The 21,098-nt window shown below is 36.3% G+C and overlaps 3 protein-coding genes across 4 annotated transcripts; 1 reads left to right on the top strand and 2 right to left on the bottom strand.

Moving 5' to 3' along the window:
• The first annotated feature begins 391 nt into the window (after positions 1-391).
• Positions 392-12,114, top strand: LOC100186145 (protein SCAF11). The gene is made up of 15 exons (XM_002124937.2): positions 392-639; positions 1,004-1,113; positions 1,435-1,637; positions 1,819-1,907; positions 2,757-2,872; positions 3,078-3,315; positions 3,608-3,713; positions 4,496-4,624; positions 5,249-5,478; positions 5,653-9,300; positions 9,505-9,773; positions 10,281-10,394; positions 10,649-10,777; positions 11,213-11,356; positions 11,492-12,114. Exons 1-15 carry the CDS (start codon positions 456-458, stop codon positions 11,681-11,683), a joined length of 5,901 nt encoding a protein of 1,966 aa, XP_002124973.1. The 5' UTR covers positions 392-455; the 3' UTR covers positions 11,684-12,114.
• On the bottom strand, positions 12,019-16,912 carry LOC100183783 (cilia- and flagella-associated protein 161-like). 2 transcript variants are annotated; one of them, XM_009863557.3, is made up of 9 exons: positions 16,757-16,912; positions 16,293-16,382; positions 15,907-16,005; positions 15,435-15,580; positions 15,092-15,173; positions 14,031-14,189; positions 13,590-13,663; positions 12,540-12,671; positions 12,019-12,193 (listed from the first exon to the last, which is right to left on the bottom strand). In XM_009863557.3, the coding sequence occupies exons 1-9, from the start codon at positions 16,823-16,825 to the stop codon at positions 12,118-12,120; spliced, it is 927 nt and encodes a 308-aa protein (XP_009861859.1). In that variant the 5' UTR covers positions 16,826-16,912; the 3' UTR covers positions 12,019-12,117. The 2 variants fall into 2 exon arrangements, with proteins under 2 accessions (XP_009861859.1, XP_002124415.2); XM_002124379.5 differs by lacking the exon at positions 13,590-13,663 and adding an exon at positions 13,151-13,224 and having other exon boundaries at positions 16,757-16,909.
• On the bottom strand, positions 16,874-20,007 carry LOC100181371 (NXPE family member 3-like). Its single transcript, XM_002120400.3, has 3 exons — positions 19,003-20,007; positions 18,505-18,774; positions 16,874-18,189 (listed from the first exon to the last, which is right to left on the bottom strand). The coding sequence occupies exons 1-3, from the start codon at positions 19,446-19,448 to the stop codon at positions 17,172-17,174; spliced, it is 1,734 nt and encodes a 577-aa protein (XP_002120436.1). The 5' UTR covers positions 19,449-20,007; the 3' UTR covers positions 16,874-17,171.
• Between the last annotated feature and the right edge of the window lie 1,091 nt (positions 20,008-21,098).

Genomic DNA, 21,098 nt, shown 5'->3' with positions numbered 1-21,098 from the left:
TTAAATTAGACTTGTTTTTGCAAATTTTTGAGGAGTTGTACAGTTTTAATTTTGCTATGTTCCTTAAGCTAAAAAGTGCTATACTGGCTATACAATAATTAGTCAAAACTGAGCCAAATGTGTTTATTTATTCGTGTAAACGTTTCCAGTTAACGTGCTGTATAAAACAAAAAAAAAAATTACTGAACAAATTATTTGTTTTTCTGTTGCTATATTATGTGTTCACATGTTTTATTTCTACTTTGTTTATATCAACGAATACCCAATACCCTTATAGAAATATTGTATGTTTTAAGGTATGGTTTCAGTAAGTAATTTTTCTGAATGAATTTTTATTTTTCTGTATCTTAATGGATAACATGTTTTAATGCTGTTTGCATGTTAACCTTACAGAAAAAGTTGTATATTTGAAACTATTGTTTAGTATGAAAAAGAGATAAAATTTGGATCGGAAAATGGCGAAAAGTCACCTTAGGCTTTTATCTTCGAGCAGCGAGAGTGAGGACTCGTGTGATGAGGATCAAGATGGAGCTTCCATGAATCCAAGAAGAGGAATATCAGATGATAGCGAGGATTCTGAGGATGAAATGGATTGTAATGAAGAAGAAGATGAAATATTTCAGGATCCCGGGTCGGACGGTAAGTTTCCTATCCTTGGTCACATGACTTGGCTGGTCCGCAGTAAAAATGTTGCGCTGCTAGTAAACGATCTTCCCCCTATTTTATCTGACCGGAAAATGTTAGTGGTTTAAAGTTATTTGTTCTATGGTTAGTTTTTGGTGGTTTCGGTTAGCGGGGTGAGATAACGTAGTGTAAGAATTTTTATAGTGAACTGAATATTGTAGAAATAGCGGACATGCACTTAATTTAAAGACACCAAGCTTTTATGTAGAAAAATTTTTTTTAAATAAATTTCTAGTTAATCTTTACACAATATTAGCTTTGCATGAAATTAATATAACGTTCAGTTGGACTTCAGTAATGCAGATATATTTCAATGCAGGCGATGCCTCGTGTGCAATATGTTTGAACGAATTCACAAAGCAGAAAGTTGGAGTTCCAAACAACTGTCGGCACATATTCTGTGTGGACTGTATTCTTGAATGGAGTAAGGTAATGCAAAGTTTATGTTTTCTAAATATAAATGGCATATTTTCCTATAATGCATATATTATAAATGGCAAAATGTTATTAATGTATTTTATAGGCATCACAGTAAGGTTGCCTGGGGTGGGAGTTTATTCCAATTTTTGAAACGGGGGCATCATATGTTTAGGACACCAGTTGTACGCCTAAAAATAGTTTTACCCTGCTATTAGATGTCTAAGCTATACAATGTAGTACAACAGAACACCCGTTAACCTCTGCCATTTTCCAACCGTGCTAGGCTGCCAAGATAAATAGGTAAAATCTATTCCTTCATTTCATTTGCAGAATGCCAACTCATGTCCGGTCGACAGAATTGAGTTTGAAGCCATTCAAGTTTATCGAAGATTTGGCGGAGTTTTTGTTCATGAACTTGTTGTTGAGAAGAAGATAAACGTGGTTGAAACTCACGAGAACGACACCAACTGTCAAGTGTGTGGTAGTGGGGAAAATGAAGAGACTTTGCTTTTATGCGATGGATGTGATTTGGGGTGAGTTGTTTTTTGTCTAAGTTGCCCCTTTTTTGTGTAAATAAACTGATTTACGTTGGAAAAATTGGCATATACAGCACATATCAAAAAGTTTGAAATTCTAGATTCTAAAAAAGTACTGCAGGATATTCAAGGATAATTTGACCTCTTATGTAATATGTTTAAGTGATCTATCCACCAGATACCATTGTGCATGTTTGAACCCACCTCTTGAACAAGTTCCTTCTGATGAATGGTTTTGTATCAACTGTAGACCTTCACATGCTGCAGGTAGGTTCATAGGCACCAAACCTGGGGTGGTGAGGTGGGCAAGCCTACCCTAGAATTTTGCATCAATCAGTAAACAATAACATTACAACAAATGAAGTGAAATTTCTTTCACAGTATTGTGTTTAACTATCCCTGCCTCCCCTGTTTTTTTTTAAGTTTGTCGTCTATGTTTTGTGCCCCTAAGTCTAGGGTTTATACTAACTTATTAAGGGTTTATACTAAAATATTTATTCCTTTTCAATTGTTATTGGTATGTTTAGTGCATATATTTAGTAATGTCTTTACCAGATCCTAAATATGTTATGTAGTAATGTTGTCCAAAGTTGTCCTACTAATTTGTTTAAGTTTCAAAAACTGGGTCAGTTCAGTGTTTATGTAACATACGATATTGTTGAACAAAGCAGCTGTTATGTGAATGAATGTAACTTATTTATCTCACATGGGGCGCAACGACAGTTGTTATTACACGGTAGTTCTGTTTTATACACCTCGCGCCTGCTTACTAGTTGCCATGTATGTAACTTTTTTGGTGATTTTTCTTTTTTTCTGTATGACTTACAATTCACACAACCCATGGTGACTGCTGGGTTTGAGAAATTTTTGTGTTTTGTTCAAGGACATCATCCTATACGGTCACTACCATAAAACAAAAATACAAACATCTAAAAAAATACAAAAATACGACGCAAATACAATCATAAACACTTTAAAAAAATTAAAAATTATGAATATTATCTTAAACTTAACTAGTATGTATATTAACAGCTGTTAAATTAGAAAGAATGCAACTTATGTAAAACAAAAACACATGAAAAAAAACCTAATCAGCATGTATATTATGATTTCCAGAACCACATCCAAGGCACCACCGAGTGATTGGACGAACCTTAGCGAGCGAGCGTGTTCGAAGTGACATCACAAGATCAAGACTTCGACACTCTGCGCTTGTTTCTTCTCTAGATGAAGTGAGTATCAGGAATATAATGAAGTCCAAGTTTAGAAACAGGAATCATCAAGTTTAAATAGATCAGTTTTAAATAACTTTTACCCTTTAAACAAGCATTACCAAAGTGCAGTATTCATCACTTTAACTAATATCATTCACACTGTATGACAAATATGAGGGAAACCTTTGAAAAAAATAAACATTGCATTTTTTTGTGTCTTCAGCAAATAGATTCGATCGTGACCGAGATCCTCTCTAACTCCGGTCATCGTCTCCGGATCTCAAACTCTTCCGCGAGGAGACCAAGATCTTCATCTCGAAGATCAACCTCCAGGAAGAAGAGGACAGGATCAAAGAAGCGAAGATCCACATCCAAGAAGAGGACTTCCAAAAGAAGAAAGACTAAAAGAGGAAGAAAGACAAACAAGACCCCGAGACATCCGATGTCAAACCGAGTATTTGGTAAGTGGAGTTCATTGGCGTAAATGTCGCAAAAATCCAAAATCATTGTAAAGCTTCATCACAGCTTGCATTAGGAACAGAGGGTTTAGATTCAAGGCTTGTCTCCGCCACTATTGTTGGCGTATGTATCTTTGGGCAAAACACTTAACGGCAATTGTTTTAACGTATGAAACAGAACACCCGTGTTATAATGACTGTAGTTGCCCCGCCATGCGAAGATAAATAAGTTACATTTATTCATTCCTTAACAAAATGTTTACAATTTTTCACTTACTAATTGTATGCATTACAGGTGGAAGATGTGACAACAATGCTGGTAATTCAACAACCAATGATATCACTAATGGTACGTTCAGTATCATGGGAGGAGCTGATGATTTGGATGAATACATGCAATCGTGAGTATCATGAATTCATGAATGCGAATTATCATTATAATGATGCAATTGTGAGTATCATGATTGTGAATTATCATTATAATGATGCAATCGTGAGTATCATGATTGTGAATTATCATTATAACGATGCAATCGTGAGTATCATGATTGTGAATTATCATTATAATGATGCAATCGTGAGTATCATGAATTCATGATTGTGAATTATCATTATAATGATGCAATCGTGAGTATCATGAATTCATGAATGTGAATTATCATTATAATGATGCAATCGTGAGTATCATGAATTCATGAATGTGAATTATCATTATAATGATGCAATCGTGAGTATCATGAATTCATGATTGTGAATTATCATTATAATGATGCAATCGTGAGTATCATGAATTCATGAATGTGAATTATCATTATAATGATGCAATCGTGAGTATCATGAATTCATGAATGTGAATTATCATTATAATGATGCAATCGTGAGTATCATGAATTCATGAATGTGAATTATCATTATATGTGAAGTAATATTAACATATGTAAAGTATCAATGTGAATATATTGAAATGTGAATTCATTTATGGTTGTATAAATTGTTATAATGGTACGGGTGTAGATATTCTTGATTAAATATGAAATGAGCATTATGAAATGAAAACCATATATCATTGTACATGAAAACCATATATCATTGTAAAGTAAAGTATGTATGATCATTAATATTATATTTTTAAACCGCAAATTTAAAAAGAAAACAATCAAGTTTTGGGTGAAATATGTTGCAGGCGTTCAGATGAGGGCGATCCAAGTTACATTACCGCACAGAAACATAGAATGCTATCTTTATCCGCGATAAGATTCAACGTTCCGCTGCCTTCATTGCTGTCGGCATCTTCTACTCGTGGTATGGACAGGTAAATATTCTCTATAATGTATATTACTGTGGAAGAAAATGGAATGCATTTAGCACATGTTTTATCAATTTACAACTTTTTTTAGAATTTTTTTTTTAGAAAAACGGTTAGAGAATTTTTTGAATGTTTTTGTTCACTATTTTGTTTCTAGGTTTATTGCATTTAATACTATATGGGTAAAACCACTGTTCATCTTGTAATGCATTACATTTCACCACAGAGTAAGTATTAGTATGGATTATTTTGTTTGTTTTGTATTGCGGGGACCGGCAAAAAACTTAGGTGGATTTAAACCATTGCTTTAATTAGGGATACACATTACAGAATAATTAGGTAATTTTGTATTTATAAGAAAAACGTGAAGCCAAAACGGGCAAGTCGAAACGTATAGCAACCTTTGAAAAGAGGCTGCGAACGTTTTCTCTCGAAAGTCCCACAAACACAGGAATCTTTTTTTTTAATTATTAAGTTTTAAAGAATTGTTAGTTCAGTTCAAGAGATGATGTATGATGATGTCATTAAACAGAATTTCGAATCTGTGAGATTCGAATTCTTTTTGTATTCGAATCTAATTTTGGGATTCGGTATTAATGTGCACAGTTTTAATTGATATTACCACCACAGAGTTAGCCGACCACCCCCCACCCCTGACTTACTTGGAAGCATCCTGCAAAGTCAGGAAGTCCTGCTTGCCCCGACCACCAACATACAAATACAAAGTGGGGGAAAAATCCTGCTTAAGCCAAAGAGTCAAACCGGTCCAAACGAGTTATTACCGGTTTCATCCGCTAAAGAAAAGTTGTCAAAGACCCCTCACACACGACAGAATGGATTGTCACATACTGAGAATTCAGGTGAAATACTATACAGCTTTTCCATGCACATTGCCACAAGTATTTTATAAATGAAGGCAGAGAAAATTTACCAATAAATGGAAAATTAATTGTAGTCTTCAAAATAATTTATCATTAAAAAAAAATGCAAAATGTTGTCAATTTTTTAGTCTAAAAAAGTATTCCTTGTTTCAGGTCAATCTTCCAAATCTAAGAAAGAAAAAGAAACGTCTTCCTCATCCCGATCTTCCCATTCAAACAAATCATCTTCCTCTAAATCCTCTTCTTCTCGAGATAGAGGATCAACATCCAGTGAAACCTCGTATCAGAAGATCGAAAAGTCGTCCCATGGAAGCGGAGGAGTTAAATCTGAACCTCCAGAAGATCAAGATCAGGATGAAAAACAGATGAACAAATCGGACAAAAAGTCCTCCGCAGCAGCATTAAAAAATCGTCGGATCTTAATCAGACCAGTCTTCAACCTCCCGAGCGGCATCCAGAAGTCCGGGAGCAGCTCTAAAGATCAAAGTGAGAGCCAGAATGTTTATGATCCTTTTGAGCCGACAGAGGATGATGAGTTATCTTTGCATCCACATCAGGAGGATCTTCTTTATGATCCTTTCCAACCGACAATCTCGGATGAAGAAAAGGAAGAGAAAGAGAAAAAAGATTCCAGCATTGAAACAAAAGAAGTAAAAACCAAAGTGAAACAAGGGAAAAAAGGCTCAAAAGAGTCTTCAAAGGAAATAAAGGAAGAGCCAGTGTTTGATCTTGACGTGGATGCGATGTTAGATGATCAACTTGATGCTGCAACTGATCCCGTGCTTCTGGTGAAGACTCCTTTGAAGAAGGAGATAAAACAAGAAAAAGTAGAAGAAGAGAAGATGGAAAGTCCTCCTGCTCATCCTCCTCCTAAAGTGAAGAAAGAGAGGAGTGACGCGGTTGAGCTCGATATGTTTGCCGAGATGGAGTTGGAAAGAGTGGAGAATGCTACGGATGTAACTCGTGATGAAGGTGATCCTCTTGACTCTTGGAGGACCAATGTCCCGTCTTCTTCTGATCAAGTTTCTCTTCCTGGATTCTCATCTTCCAAGGATACCTCCGGACCCCCTATTAAGTTCAAGAAGTTAAACAGGAAGATCAGGAACTCATTTTCGAAGGAAAACATCAACCAAGAGGATAATGAGGAAAAAAGTGTTGCTGAAAGTAGAGAAAAACAAGAGAAACCTGAGCAGGATGAAAAACAAGAAACGGAATCTGGAAACACTAGAAATCCATTGACAAAAGATGAATTGAAGAAAAAGTCTTCGGGATCAAGGAGTAAAAGATCAAGGTCCAAGAGCAGGAGTCGAGTGTCGCGTTCAAGGAGGTCCCGGTCTCGTTCAAGGAATCGAAGATCATCTGATGCACGTCGTCGAGATTCATATGACAGGAGGACCTCGTCGAGCAAATATCCAAGGAATAGGTCAAGGAACTCCAGGAGCAGATCAAGATCCAGGGATCGGAAAAGAAGACGCTCGAGATCAAAGGACCGATCTAAAGATAGGAAAGCTCGCTCCAGGAGCAGGTCAAGAAGAAGATCAAAGAGCGATCTTCAGTCTACTTCCCAACCATCCACAAAAGAGAGTTTGGAAAAGAAAAAGGAAAAAAAGTCAGAAAAACGAGCAGTTAAAAACGAAGAGAAATCTCTAGAAAGGGAAAAAGGTAAAAAAAGTAAGGAAAAATCCCCTGAAAGTATTGAAAAGATTAAAGACATGGAAATAAAAAAAGAGCCAATTTCAAACAGTACTGCAGTAGGAGAATTAAGTGAATCTCGAGAAAAAAACAAAGATGACGTAAAATCTGAAGGTGTTTCGGTAAAACAAAGTAGCAATGTTGATCATGAGGCTGAAGCAAAATCTAAATCTAAAAAGAGGAAAATTAAAGAGGAAGTTTTATCAACAGATGATAATTTGGAAGGGAAATCTGAGAAGTTAAAATCTGAGCATGACATAGCTGGTTCAAGTCAGGAGAAAACGAAACTTGAAAACAAAGATTCGAATCTTGAGAGGGAAAAAGTTGTGGGGAAGCAAGATGTAAAGAAGAAGAAAAAGAAGAAAGATGACAAGGAAGAGACTGGTCGTCCACTGAAGAGGAAGAAGAGCAAGCACAAAGATGAGGAGTCTGTGAGTGATCTTTCGGTGGAAACGAGCAAGAAAAAGATAAAAGAAGAAGCGGCATCTGATCATGAGAAGTCTCACGCGAAGAAACATAAGAAGCACAAGAAGCATGATTCGGTGAAACATGGTGATGCTTCTCCCGTGAAAAGTCATAAATCTCACAAGAAGAAAAAAAAGAAAAGTCATCAGGAGAATGACGACTTTGCTGATATGCTCCTGGAGGACTTGGAGGTAACTATAAAACCTGACACATCAGATGAGAAGAGGGAAAAGAGCTACTCTTCTTCCAAAGAGCAAGCTGTGAAAGAACCAGAAACTTGTTCTTCTGGGAGTTCAGGCGATCACAGGATGTTGGATTCCGATAAAACTGATGAAAAGTTTGAAAAACTTGAAATAAAAACTAATTTTGAAGAATCAATTGATGATATGCTCGAACAACCATATTTTAAAACCGAAACAACGACAGAAAGTAAGTCGGTTGAGATGAATATGATGTTGGATGACGTAGATGCGGGAAGAAGTAAATCCTCAGATTGTGACATGAGAAGCCCTTCGCCGATCTCTCCCATCCTTCTCTCACCGGATCAGAGTCCTCTTCCAGGAGCAAATCACTCCCTCCTCTCAAATGATCTCAAAGAGACCCCAAGTTATGCAGAAGAGTTTCTGGAGCAATCGAGGAAGAGGTGGAATGAAAATCTCCGGAAGAAGTCGGTTTCTGTTACTCCGGAGGATCTTCCTGATAAGGAAGCGGGAATCGAGTCTTCCCTTGGGAGCCAAATTTCACCCCTAAAGTCTGATGTGAAAAACTCATCAAATGAAGTAGTGATGGTTAAACTAGATAGTGACGACCATGCAACGGTGTCCGACATTTTTGCTGAGTCATCAGGCAATGTTACACCCATGGATGACTCATCACAAATTGCGCCGGAAAATTTGCCTGGAGAAAAAACAATTTCAATTGAGTTGGAAAAGAATTTTGAAATATCTAAAAGTGATAAAAAAAGAGAAAGTGACAGAAAAGAAAATGCTTCATGTTTGAAGGATAAAGTTGAAACTAAACGTAAAACTCCAGAAAAAAGCAAGTCCCGGTCAAAATCGGATAAAAAACACGAGTCTACTTCGAAAAGAAGAAGATCCAGCGATCACTCGTCTTCGAAGAAGCAAAGATCATCAAGGTCGCCACGTAGAAGATCGGAGAGGTCACGAAAGCGGAGCCGTGACTCCGATTCGTGGCACAAGCCACGGAGGAGGTCAAGTCGCTCTCATTCGTCACCTGACCATCAAAGACGGAGTGACAAACACAAGAGGTCGCCATCACCAGTGAAAAGACGGGATTCCAAAAATACTCATACTTATAAAACTGAACTAAAAGTAGAAAAGGTTGAAGAACCGCAACCGATTTCTACGATAACGAGTCAAAAGTTTGAGCCATTAGAAGATAATATAACAGAACATGATTCTCAAATACACAACGAGCTTTTATTTTCTGCTCCAAATAGTTCTGCGTTGATTCAAATCAACACAGTTGATCAACCTGTATTGATGGAAGATGTCTCAAGTAAAATATCCACACAACAACAACTTATATCTAATAAAAACCAAAGTAGTGACAAAACCTCACCAAAGACACTTCCAAACAAAGTTCCCGTGGCCGTCATATCACCAACAAAACAAGAAGTAAAAGGTAAATCAAATTTCAAATGCTAGTTTTTATGTTAAAATATTTTTAGGTCATTTGAATTTAAAACTATTTTTAATATAATGACTGTCTGCGCACTGCCATGCGATGATAAATAAGTTACGTTCATTCACATTTGTGTTAGCAATTTAACACAATATTTGTACCTTTCGAATTTCTAATATAAAATCAAATTAAACCATATTTTAGCACCCGAACTTTACTCTCCATCTTGCCCCATCTCCCCTGAGTCACCTGAACCAATAGGAGACCTTCCTCCTCCCCCGCCGCCTAAAATCAACCAATCACCAGCCAAGGTTGGAGTGGGCGTATCAAAAACATCAGAAGTTGAAAACGAGAAGAAATTAAACCCGACGCAAATATTAAACATCGCTGGTTTGAATCCCACACAGCAATCGGCAGCTAAAGATGCGATCATGAGCATCGCTGAGTTGTCTCGACAACTACAACTGGGCCAGGTAATATATGGTACTGTGGGGTAAGATGCGACACCTTTAGCACAAAATGTTCAAATATCCTGATCATGTTTTAAACAATTAACAGCGATCTATGCTGGGAGTCGTGAGGATACGGTTTTATAATTCTTTAAATGTCCTTTGTTTTCTACCAAATGGGACGAGAAAAGAGAATGAAAAGGTGTCCCATCTGTCCCCACCCTGCTGTATGAGTTAGATCAGCATTGGCTCATTACAAAAATATACACGATATATAATGTAGTATTAATTTATCATTGCTGAAGAGTAGTTTATGTGGGTTCGTGCTTATTTTTTAGGAGGCGTACACTATGTCTTATTTCGTGACAGTCCTTTGGATCTGAGTGCAAACTTATGAGCTGATGTAAATCATAACACAACAGTTTTTTACAGAAATCATTTTTAATTTGCAAATTTATTTGTAAAGAATTTTTTTTTTCGTCTTACTTTTTAGCACTCAGTTTAAACATTACTGCATATTATTTGTTACAGATTCTCCCAAACAAAGAAACAAGCCATAAAGAAAAAGATGGATTATCTCCAGTTTCAATTGATAATATTGAAAGTTCTGCTGTTGAAATGTACAACAAGGGAAAACAAAAAACGGTTTGTTATTTATTGTTGTATATATATTGTATGGACATTGTATGCTAGACGATCGCTTTTACCCTGCTGTTAGGTGTCTATACAAACAAGCAGAGCCAAAGTATATTGCATTCATCACATTATTTAATAAGGTTCCCTATGTTTGACAACTATGAGTCAATGAGTGTAACTGTATTTTAACAATTTCACCCTAAAATTACTGATAAATTAAAAATTGTGACCCCCATTTAACCCAAAGTATATTTTTCGTTCAGTTGCTGAAAAAACTAACTTTTCAACAAGAAGTTGTCGAAGCCGCAAAATCAGCGATTAAACCTCATTATGAACGAAGAGAAATAAACAAAACGCAATACAAGGATATTATGAAACGAGCGGTTAATAAAGTAGGTTTTATATAAGTGTTGTTATTAACACTAAAGTGGCACACTGGCTTAGCAGTGCGGGAAAAGACACTTGTTATAACACGGGTGTTCTGTTTCATACACCTTATGTCCGTTTTCGAGTCACGAGTTATAATTTCTGGTTATAATATTTGTCAAACTGGCGTGTCATGGCAGTGGATAAAGCGCTTTCCTCTAGACCATAGGATACTGGTTCGAGGCTTGATGCTGCCACATTGTGGGATATTTGGCTTGGGCAAGACACTTAACAGTGATCCTCTAACTCAGTAGTCCTCTAAAAATATATACGACACGTACATTTACATACGCTGTAACTCGTAAGCGGGCACAAGGTGTATGAAACAGAACACCCGTGGTATAAGTTGCCCCACCAAACGTTAAATAATTCACATTCACTCAATCATTGCATGTATTTAGATTTGCCAAGCTGACAAGACAAAGATTGTAAATCCTGTAAAAGTTCGTCGATTAATACGAAGATACGTTGAATGCTATCAGAGGAAAAATGTAAAAAGTAAAGAGAAAATGAAAAACGTCTTGGATTTAAAAGTTGAAAAACATGTAAGTTAGTTTAACTACTTGTTCTATTTTGATTGGTTTGTCTGCTAAGTGTACCGACCATTTTTTTTTAATATTCAATATGATTTAATTGTAAACTGGTTTAGCTGTCTTATTGTTATAACTTTTTGCATCTAGATGCGTCCGAAAATTTCCGATCCTTCCGAGAGTCCTCCAAGTCCGATTGGATCTCCCCTCACTGCTCCTGAATCCGCATCGGAGGACACAAGCAACACTCCATCACTGTTGAAGCGAGAGCCAAGGAAGATCGTAACTCTTCCCGACTTACCGCTTCCCCCACCCCCCCCTCCACCAAGGCCAAGATACTAAACTCATATTTTACAACATGTAAACTGTGGCCTCTCACTTGTTATTGTTTCATTTACACCACAGAGTTAAATAACATTGCATTTTTTTGCGAAAAGGGAAATCTAAGAAAATTGAAATGCAAGATAATTTGATTTTTTTGTCGGCAAAAAAAAGGAAAATTTAAAAAAAATCTAACTAATAGAGATTTCTTTTTTGGCGACTATCAGTGTTAGTCTCACTGTGGTGTAAACATTATTTTTTATCGATTTTCAGGTCACTTTTTTAACCTGTCGCCTTTTCGTTTGGTGAACCCAATTTTAAATCTTGTGTTCGGACAAACTTGCGTTATAATCATGTCAGTTTGCGATCGTTTTATTTAAAGTGCTGTGTGGACGTTTGCATTCTGTAAAAATACGTGTACAAAATCTACATAAAAACATAATGAGCAAGTAGATTTAGGTCGTGGATGGTTTATCTTCTGATGTTGGTTCTTCTGCTGACTTTGGTGCTCCACTTGGCTGAGGTTCAGGTCTAAGGTAAAAAAGTGCATCAGTTAAAATTAGATGTAAATGTGGAGTTGAATGAATAAATGTAATGTATTTATCCTCACGTGGCTGGAAAATGGCAGTCATTATAATACTTGCGTTATATTTCATACACCTAATGCATCCTGCCCAAGGATTTTGTTACACAGCCACTATGATTAAGTGATAGAGCTCTGAACCTTGTAAAAAAGCTAAGATTAATTGCCCTAAATATCACCCTGCTATTTGTTGTACCAAGTCAAAGCCATAAGAAACAATAATAAAGAAAAATTCTAAACTAACAAAACAATTTCACCAGTTTAATAGAGATTGAATTTAGATATTGCAGATACCTGTCAAAATGTGTTGTGACATCATCACTGGGGTTTCCAGATACAAACACCCAGTGATTGTTATCCTTCTCAGCTTTGTGAGTATCAAGAACAGTATGCGCTGATACTTCGAATTCTCTTCCGAATGGAGTTCTGTGAAAAACAACAATTAAAATAAACAGTTTTTAAAAAGTTATAATTTACAAAAAAAAACGGTTTTATTATTTGTATCAGTAATTTCCAAACTGTGAACTGTAGAGTTCTTGTGTGGCATCACATACTACATGTTGTATCAATTAATACAACTTTTCAACTCACCGAAAAGGTTTCAAAACCACTCATTTATAACATGACTTTATTGTTTTATGTCAAGTTTGCTGATAAGTTGTGACTTATGTAACTTTGTTGGTGATTACTTCTTAGGATTTACAATTTGGACAATCCATGCAGGTCTACTGAGTTGGAATGGTTGTTGGAGCCTCTTGCCCTATTGGACATATACAAGCCAACAATAGTGGCAGAAGTGAGCCTTAAACCAATTTTTTCTGGTCAAGAGGTGACTGCGACAACTAAAGTGACAAATAAAACCCTAAAAACTGACGTTACTAAGCAAATAAGCAAGCTACATCTACCTGAGCGTGTGCTTGTCTAACACGATTAGTTTCTCCCCAGTTTTGTTATGATGAAGCAGCAACATGGTGTTAGCCTGGTTAACAACAGCAATGCAAATCAAATACAAACCAATTCACAACAAAGAAAATTGCATTAAACCGCTTTTGTGTCTCTAGAAGAGCCACCAACTATCGGGTTGACAGGCCACTGATGGATAATGTAATGGGTGATTACTGTCCTTGGTTGATCGAAGATTTATCACTATTTCAACCATTATATTTTTGCTATCCAGATTTTCGAAAATATTTTCTAATTTAACTAAATAGCTAAACAAGTACTGTTATGTTTTTCGAATAAAGCTAAAAACAACTCACACAAAGGAATTTACAGAAACAGCAAAATGAAAAACACACACAGCATCCCACAATCAAAGGAAAACACGCAACACACAATACATACTTTAGCCCACATTCATCAGGAGTAGACAACGCTTGTCCAGTCTTGTTGTGCGAAACAACTATTTTGCAATTCCCCTAATATGGCATTAGTAATGAATTACAACTAATAGGCTTTATGATGATATTTTACTAACTGTAATCAAGCCTTTGTAAAACCAGTTTGCTAAGAACAATTATAACATTTATTAAATACATTGTTTGGTAAGTTTTTGAGTAAAATATATGGTAGGCTTGGGTAAGATCAATACCATTAGCATGTAAAATCTTATATCCTGTAATTAACTATTTTAGAGTCGTGAGGGTATGGTTGTACAGTTTCGTAAATATGCTTGTACTACCAAATTGGACGTTAAACCAAAAAAGGTGGACCATCTTACCCAAACCCAGTTAACCTATTTTCACATTACAATATCAAAAAAAAAAATGTTATCAAAATACATACTGGAACGGGACGGCCTTCAAATTCAAGTCTATGCTGAGGATGGTAAGCCAACACCTGCCACGTTGATAAGTAGTTTACTTCATCCACAAGTTGAACAATTTGCTGACGAGATTTCTTTGCACTGAGGTTGAAACGAGCGTGGTCGCTGAAGAGTTTTAACTGAAATGGATAATGTTTGGTTATTCTTGGTTGTTGCGAGTTAATGGCAGTCTATTAAAACATGGGAATAACAGAAACTTGCTTTCATCGCGCATGGTGGGGCAACGACAGTAGTTATAACCCAGTGGCGTATCATAGACCCCGAACCACGCAACTGCGGGGGCACACATGTTTTATTAGTGAGACCTATGTAACAGTTGGAGTTGTATTGATTTAGCAGATATAGTTATAAAGAAGGGAGCCACATACAAGCCTTACAAGGGGGCATTTAATATCTTAAAACACCACTGGTTAAAAGACTGCTGTTCGTTTATACCCTTCGTCCCAGCTGATAAATTAGGAATTATCACATCTCTTATCTTATTAAAGGTGGCAGCACACAGTACCCAGCTTGCAAAGTCGTATGCAAACCCATTACCGAGTTCCGCATGCGGAAGCGAAATTCGGACAAAACGGACGAATTCCGGATACTGTGTACAGCCACCTTAAGTGTCTGTTAGCTGTTACCATTTGGATTTGTTGCTGGTGGCAACATAAGGGTCATTGAGAATAACACTTACACTGGTGGATTGACTGCAGCATTTTAAAGATTGAGTGGCACTTGACAATGCCAAGTTGGCATTCAGCGTATTTTGTTTGGCTCAGTGACTACTGCCTCTAGCCATGCGTTCTTAAGTTTGCGGCACAGCGCTGTCATTATTGTGGGTGTATATGTCTTTAAGATATTTATTGACTGCTGTTGCCCTACCATGCGAGGATAAAATACAATACTATCAATCCTTAATATTCTAAAATACATTAGTAAGTTTCCTATACCATTTTACCATTTCCTATATGCAGCCATTTTAAAATAAAAATCAAGAAAAAAATACATTCAAAACATTTCGTTTTAAAACACTCACATTCCCAGCATACCCTCCAGTGGTAGAAATGGCAAATGGTTGACCAAACTTTAATGGAGATCCATTTTCACTTCCGTCAACACTGTATGTGGTATTGGGGTTATGGTTTTCAAATTATTAACACACACACATATATATATATTTGCTAAAAAAAGTTTTTGGATGTGTCTTATATATATAATATGTACATATATGCAATGCAAAATTTACCCAGTTATACTGATATTTGAAAAAATACTTTGAACCGATTAAAAGGACTATAGTGCACCTAAGAATACTTTGTGCACAGTCAGGAAACGCTGCCTTATGCAAATTTTACCCAAAACTTAAAATTTTAAATTACCTTGTAATAACAAATGAATTCCTGGCTGATGGATTTAACATTTTTGATGCAGAAACATTACACGGGCCTTCAACCTGGCATGCCGTGTGCATCTTGTGCTCATCTATGTTGATTGACAGTGATGTAGCGGGACGGGGGGGCTCTATCTGTGTGAGACATAATGTGGATAGATCACAGATTAAATAAGCTTTGTTAGAAAAGTTTTTTGTCACCATAGTTTTAACGACAATCATAACACTATGGGAGTTACTACATGAGTTACCATGTTCGTAATTTTGTGAGAATTTTTTCTTTATGTATGGCTAATATTTTGGACAACCAATTAGTGACCACTGAATTGGAGCAATTGCCGTTAAATGTCTTGCCCAAGGACACATACGCCAACAATGGTAGCAGTGTTAAGCTTTAAACCCACTACCTCTGAGCTAGGCGTGCTAACTATTGATTCACAGCTTTGACTTTAACCACATACCTGTTGCAAAGATAAAGGAACCGTTTCTTGGCCAGGGTTGACGAGCATAACAACGTCACCAAAGTGAACAAATCCATCCGTGGTAACTGTCAGTTCACTCTGTAATTCACAAGTTGTAAAACCAACTATATGCCGGTACTGTGTGTGAGAATTAAAATAGAGATTCAATAGACTTTTGTTTTCGCATAATCTTTTACTATCTCTTTACTGAAGATATCGGAATAAATACAAAATGACAGTCTTCATAACTTGCTGAGGGTGAAAATAACTCATATATATACATATTATATTTGACACTCTTGTGTTTAAATGGAAGAAATGTGTATTTTTTATGGGTTTTTATGTTTGTATTAAAACTTTTTAGTGTATTGAATTTTGTTGAATACCTTTTTCAATATGTTATGCATTAGGTTGTGGGACTTTTGTATCAGAAGTTCTCCTTTTTCCTTTTTGCCAAGAAAATCTTTCAGAAGATCCTTAAGATTAAAATCTGATTAGATTTTTACGGTATACAAAGTATTTGCAATACACAGTACAGGGTCCAGAGCATTTGAAGCAAGTTTATTGTGTGTTATAGCAATCAAGCGAGTTTTAATGTTTATATATGGAAAACTTATCCAAGTATTCTAACATGAACATGGATATGAATGAATGTAACTTGTTTTATCCTCAGCCAGCGGGCAACGACAGTCTTTAACACGGGTATTTTGTTTCATACACCTCCTGCCCGCTTACAAGTTACCAAATAAATAAAATTGTAATTATTTTTAGATTGTTTGTTTTTTATATTGCTGACAATTTTGACAACCGAATAGTTTAAGACAAAAAGTAATCAAAAAAACATATTTACTTCTTCCAAACAAATATCCTCATTCCAGTTACCAACCCGAACCGATGGATTATATGTTCGAACACTCATTTTCCTTCACGTCAGCTAAACTAAAATATTAGCTCAGTTTTCCAGCTACAGCAACGAAATAAGGAAATTGTATTTTAGTTTTCTCGTTGTCATGGTAATATAAAATCCCCTAACAACGAAGAGACATAGACATCGTAAAATTAAGAAAAAACAGGTTTTCTGGTGACTAAACTACCCTTGGAAGAGCGCTACTAGCGAGAAGCACGAGTTAAAATAAACAATTGAAGAGAGCTCAAAAACTATACAAATTCAATAAAATGGCATCGTTGTTTTTGCATGATACGGACTATAATTGTACATCTAAAATATAGAGTGACACGAACTCTCTTTAAAGGCATTACCATAATTAACACAAGTAAGATAAAAATAGAGCAATATGCTCAAGGATAACGCTTTCTTTTGGGTGTATGTTTTTATGATTGGGATAAACGGTTGTCATCTGCCAAGTGTCGATGAAACCAACGCCAGGAACTGTTTCAAACGTCTTGCGAAGTATTTTACAAAGTCTGAAGCTATACCACTCGGTCGGAACAAATTTCACGCTGTTTCGATGGCGAATGCAACCGCGAATAAACACCCGCACGCCCGGAGAACGTAACTGAAGTTCGATAACGGATCGTTTTACAACCTCCACCCTTTGAAGGTAGAAGATTGGGTCTATTAATTGAAAATGAAGAGCAATATTGATGACTACGAGTATATTATGCCCATCATCTGTTTTGATTTCATTCAAAGTGTCAGCTATAAAAGCATGCGATTCTGGTGGTCCTGGATTATACATAGGCTTTCCGTGTGATCTATAATAGAAAGTTATATTGTAATCTGTTAAGTAACCGACGCGAGGCGCTTGCCAAACATCGTGTCCGGGCTTCGCTCTCATTTTAGTTGGGTGGTCCTGGAATTTAAGAAATTTCAACAAGACTGTATACCACTGGCGCATTGTGGAGTCGCCGATGAAATAGACAACTTTATGTCGCAAACATTCCCCGATCTTGATACCTTTTGAGCGTGGTTTACATTGAAGAGATTGCCATTCGTGGTTCAAGTAAAACCCAGAATGTTTTCCAGCACGAAACTCGAACGAATCTTCCGACATTCCAGATGTACTTTCACAAATCGGCAAGGAGTTTACCAACTCTTCCATGAAACTTGAGTTCTTTACCATAATCGAACCACCTTGGAAATTAATTGGTATTTTCCATGTCGACCCCTCAAGGAAAAGTGGAGTTTTACCAACATACGAATCTCTCGAACCTTCCTTTGTTTGGGTGTAGTTGGCGTTACCAGGACATCCACCGTCAGCAGTTGGCAAACAGAACCAGGAACCTCCCTTTTCTGGTTGTGAGAAATCACACAACGGTTGACTAAAAATAAAACAAACAAATATTTAACCAATTACAGAAGAATTACAAAAATTAAATAATAAATATTCCAATACCCCAATATACAATTAAATTCCCTTTATGACTGCTGTTGCCCCGCCACACGAGGATAAATAAGTTACAATTATTTATTTATAACAACAATGGTGTGTTCTTTTTTATACCTCGCGCCCGCATACGATTTGTTAAAATGTCTCCCTGTTTGAGAACTGCTATACCGAACACTCTCGTTATAACGACTGTCGTTTTCGGCCACGCAAGGGTAAAGTAAGTCACATTCATTTAATAAAGACTTACCTCGGCTGAGGTTGTATCCCAACATTGCAATAAACTTGTTCCCCCGTAGGGTAAGTTGAAACAAATGTAATTCCATTTTCTTTACCCGCTGCGCTATAATAAACAAGAGCCGCAACCGCTTCACTAGGATGGACCAAATCAACAAATAGAGTCGTGTTACCAGGCCAGAGTAACGGCGCAGAAATTGTATAAGAACCATCGGCGCGGTCAATTATGTTACAGCCAATCCCGCTACCGAGTTCGTCTCCATTTTCATCTGTATTTATCAACCTAAAAATAAGGTGAATGAAAATATAAACAAATGGGGAGAGTAAAAATATAAAAATACGTTAATGACCACCGGGTTGGAGCAATTGCCGTTAAGTGTTTTGCCAATGACACACGGTAGCAGCATCGAGCCTCGAACCACGTCAATAAAATCCCGGTGACACTCAACTATGATAACACATACAATCCAGCTTACAAAACTATCGGTAACATAATAGCAGATATACATACCTGGCAAAGAAATAATCACCGCCGTATCTTTTTCTCCTTCCCAACCCGTCGTATGCTTCTACCTTGGCAACTAATGTATCTCCAACCTTATATACAGCTGTGTTATGTTGCTTTATTACCAAACGAGTATTCCTTCCAGAAGTAACTTCGCGGATTGTAACGGGCCAAGCTATTTCCCCTTTCTCAATTAAACTCAACAATTGATCCACTTCAAAATAGAATGGCCGCCAAACTTTTGAGCCAAACTCAAGTTTTGTGAACGACTTTATTAAACTTGTAAAGTTGATATAGCTTGATTGCTTCTGATGTATATCGGTTGGATTTACAGAAACTTCTTTGCAAACCCTCGACGTGTAAGAAGGTCCAAATGAAATTAGATACACCAGTAAAGCAGTGCAAACTACAACGCATATGTTAATTATGATATTGTTGAGCGATACCCTCATACTGTACGCCAAACTTTCCAATGAATAAATCCTATAAAATAACGTTAAGTACTGTGGGATAAGATACAATAGCGAAGATCAAGTTAATGAATACAACGAAGAAAGTTAGCAACAAAACGACAGTCATTATACACACGCTGCAGGTAAAAAACACTCAAACAAAAGTATCACATAAAAAAGCATGGCTGCTAAATCATGAACCAAAATTAAATACCTAAAACAGCCCATCTTACTCCACATTACGATATATAGGGTTGCATGTAAGTGACTATAGAAAGTTCTTTGTCATGGCTCTTTAAGTTCCTTTGCCTATATATATCTATTCTCGTGGTTAAGTCTATCTGTCAGTTAAATACATAAATGTAATGCTAAAACTTCGACAGTTCAGAGTCCGACGCCTGGCAATCATTACCGGTTGACAAAGTATCGTTTCGTCGTCAAATATCAACAAATACATGTATATATGTTCAAATATTAATTCGTCGTCAAATATCAACGCTTATATTTTTAACTGTTTATATTTATAAGCGCTTGGCGACTATTTTTATTTGTCTTCTTCAAGTACAGTTTTAAAAACCTGCCAAATGTAGGTTACAAAGTGCCTACTCCAAAGTGTAGTAAGGTGGGGTAAGATGGGTTTTTATTATATATATTATCTTTTCTTTCCTATTCGGTAGCGAACACATAACATACAACTAATATTTACAGAATTATACAAACCTAGCCATGCGACTCTAAACGACCGTTGGTGTTTGTTCAATTATGGGTTTTTGGTGCTAACGTCATCCCATCTTACCCCTCAGAACTGAAAAGATTAAACACACGAAATCAAATCCGCTAAGAGGTGTAGAGAGCTTATGACGTAACAATGAACAGCGGTGGCGGAAATCTCCAGAGTCAACAATAGAATCGAACACTCCGCACAATTCAAACTTCAAAATGTGGCGCACATTGTTGAGTGTGCGTTTGTTTTGTACCGTCGTACCGTTTGATACTGTATGGTTGTGTATTTTACGTTCTCGCTAAATTCGTACTTTACAGGTGCATATAAGGCATTAAAACGAACATTTTTATTTATTTTTTCGAATACGACAGCGAAGACAAATTAATTAAAATAACGAAGAGAAAGGAATTAGTAATAAAACGACAGTCGTTAAAACACGTTAGTGGTAAAAACCTGAGAAAAAAAGTGTCAAAAACAACGTGGCTGCTAAATCGGTTATAGCCTAATTTTTAAGTTCTTAATATCGTAAAAAATATTCGATAAAAAGGTTAAATAAGTTCACTACTTTTTCTTTATAGCAGAAACAAAAATATTGGTTACTAATATATCAGCAGTCTGTTACTATAAAAAAATTTATTAAAATCCGATTAAAATAACGATTGATTTATTTTTAGGCAAACAGTTTTAATGTATTTTAGATTGTGGCAAGGGTAATGGTTTACTTATTAATACCATATTTTTTCCTGTTTTTTTTTTATATATATACATATATATATAATATATTATATAAATACAATATATATATATATATACAGTATTACAGTACATTAGGCATTGTTGTATAGCCTACTGACTTAGAATCATAAGTAAAATAAAAGATTAAGCAATATGTTGGGTTAGGGGTATATGGTTTGAGATTAGGGGTT

The sequence above is a fragment of the Ciona intestinalis genome, unplaced genomic scaffold (assembly GCF_000224145.3).
Source record: "Ciona intestinalis unplaced genomic scaffold, KH HT000174.2, whole genome shotgun sequence".
NCBI lineage: Eukaryota > Metazoa > Chordata > Ascidiacea > Phlebobranchia > Cionidae > Ciona > Ciona intestinalis.
The sequence above is the reverse complement of the archived record's forward strand: the minus strand, read 5'-3'. Positions and strand labels throughout refer to the sequence as shown.

What these genes read in the sequence shown, in the direction of transcription:
- LOC100186145 (XM_002124937.2), top strand. Translation starts at nt 456, where the DNA reads ATGGCGAAAAGTCACCTTAGGCTTTTATCTTCGAGCAGCGAGAGTGAG. An exon ending in TCAGGATCCCGGGTCGGACG is followed by an intron (nt 640 to 1,003) that starts GTAAGTTTCCTA and finishes ATTTCAATGCAG; the next exon opens with GCGATGCCTCGTGTGCAATA. An exon ending in GTCACATACTGAGAATTCAG is followed by an intron (nt 5,479 to 5,652) that starts GTGAAATACTAT and finishes TCCTTGTTTCAG; the next exon opens with GTCAATCTTCCAAATCTAAG.
- LOC100183783 (XM_009863557.3), bottom strand. Translation starts at nt 16,825, where the DNA reads ATGAGTGTTCGAACATATAATCCATCGGTTCGGGTTGGTAACTGGAAT. An exon ending in AATTCATTTGTTATTACAAG is followed by an intron (nt 15,174 to 15,434) that starts GTAATTTAAAAT and finishes TACCACATACAG; the next exon opens with TGTTGACGGAAGTGAAAATG. An exon ending in GTCACAACACATTTTGACAG is followed by an intron (nt 12,194 to 12,539) that starts GTATCTGCAATA and finishes TTTTTACCTTAG; the next exon opens with ACCTGAACCTCAGCCAAGTG.
- LOC100181371 (XM_002120400.3), bottom strand. Translation starts at nt 19,448, where the DNA reads ATGAGGGTATCGCTCAACAATATCATAATTAACATATGCGTTGTAGTT. An exon ending in GGTGATTATTTCTTTGCCAG is followed by an intron (nt 18,775 to 19,002) that starts GTATGTATATCT and finishes CCTTATTTTTAG; the next exon opens with GTTGATAAATACAGATGAAA. An exon ending in GGGATACAACCTCAGCCGAG is followed by an intron (nt 18,190 to 18,504) that starts GTAAGTCTTTAT and finishes TTTTATTTTTAG; the next exon opens with TCAACCGTTGTGTGATTTCT.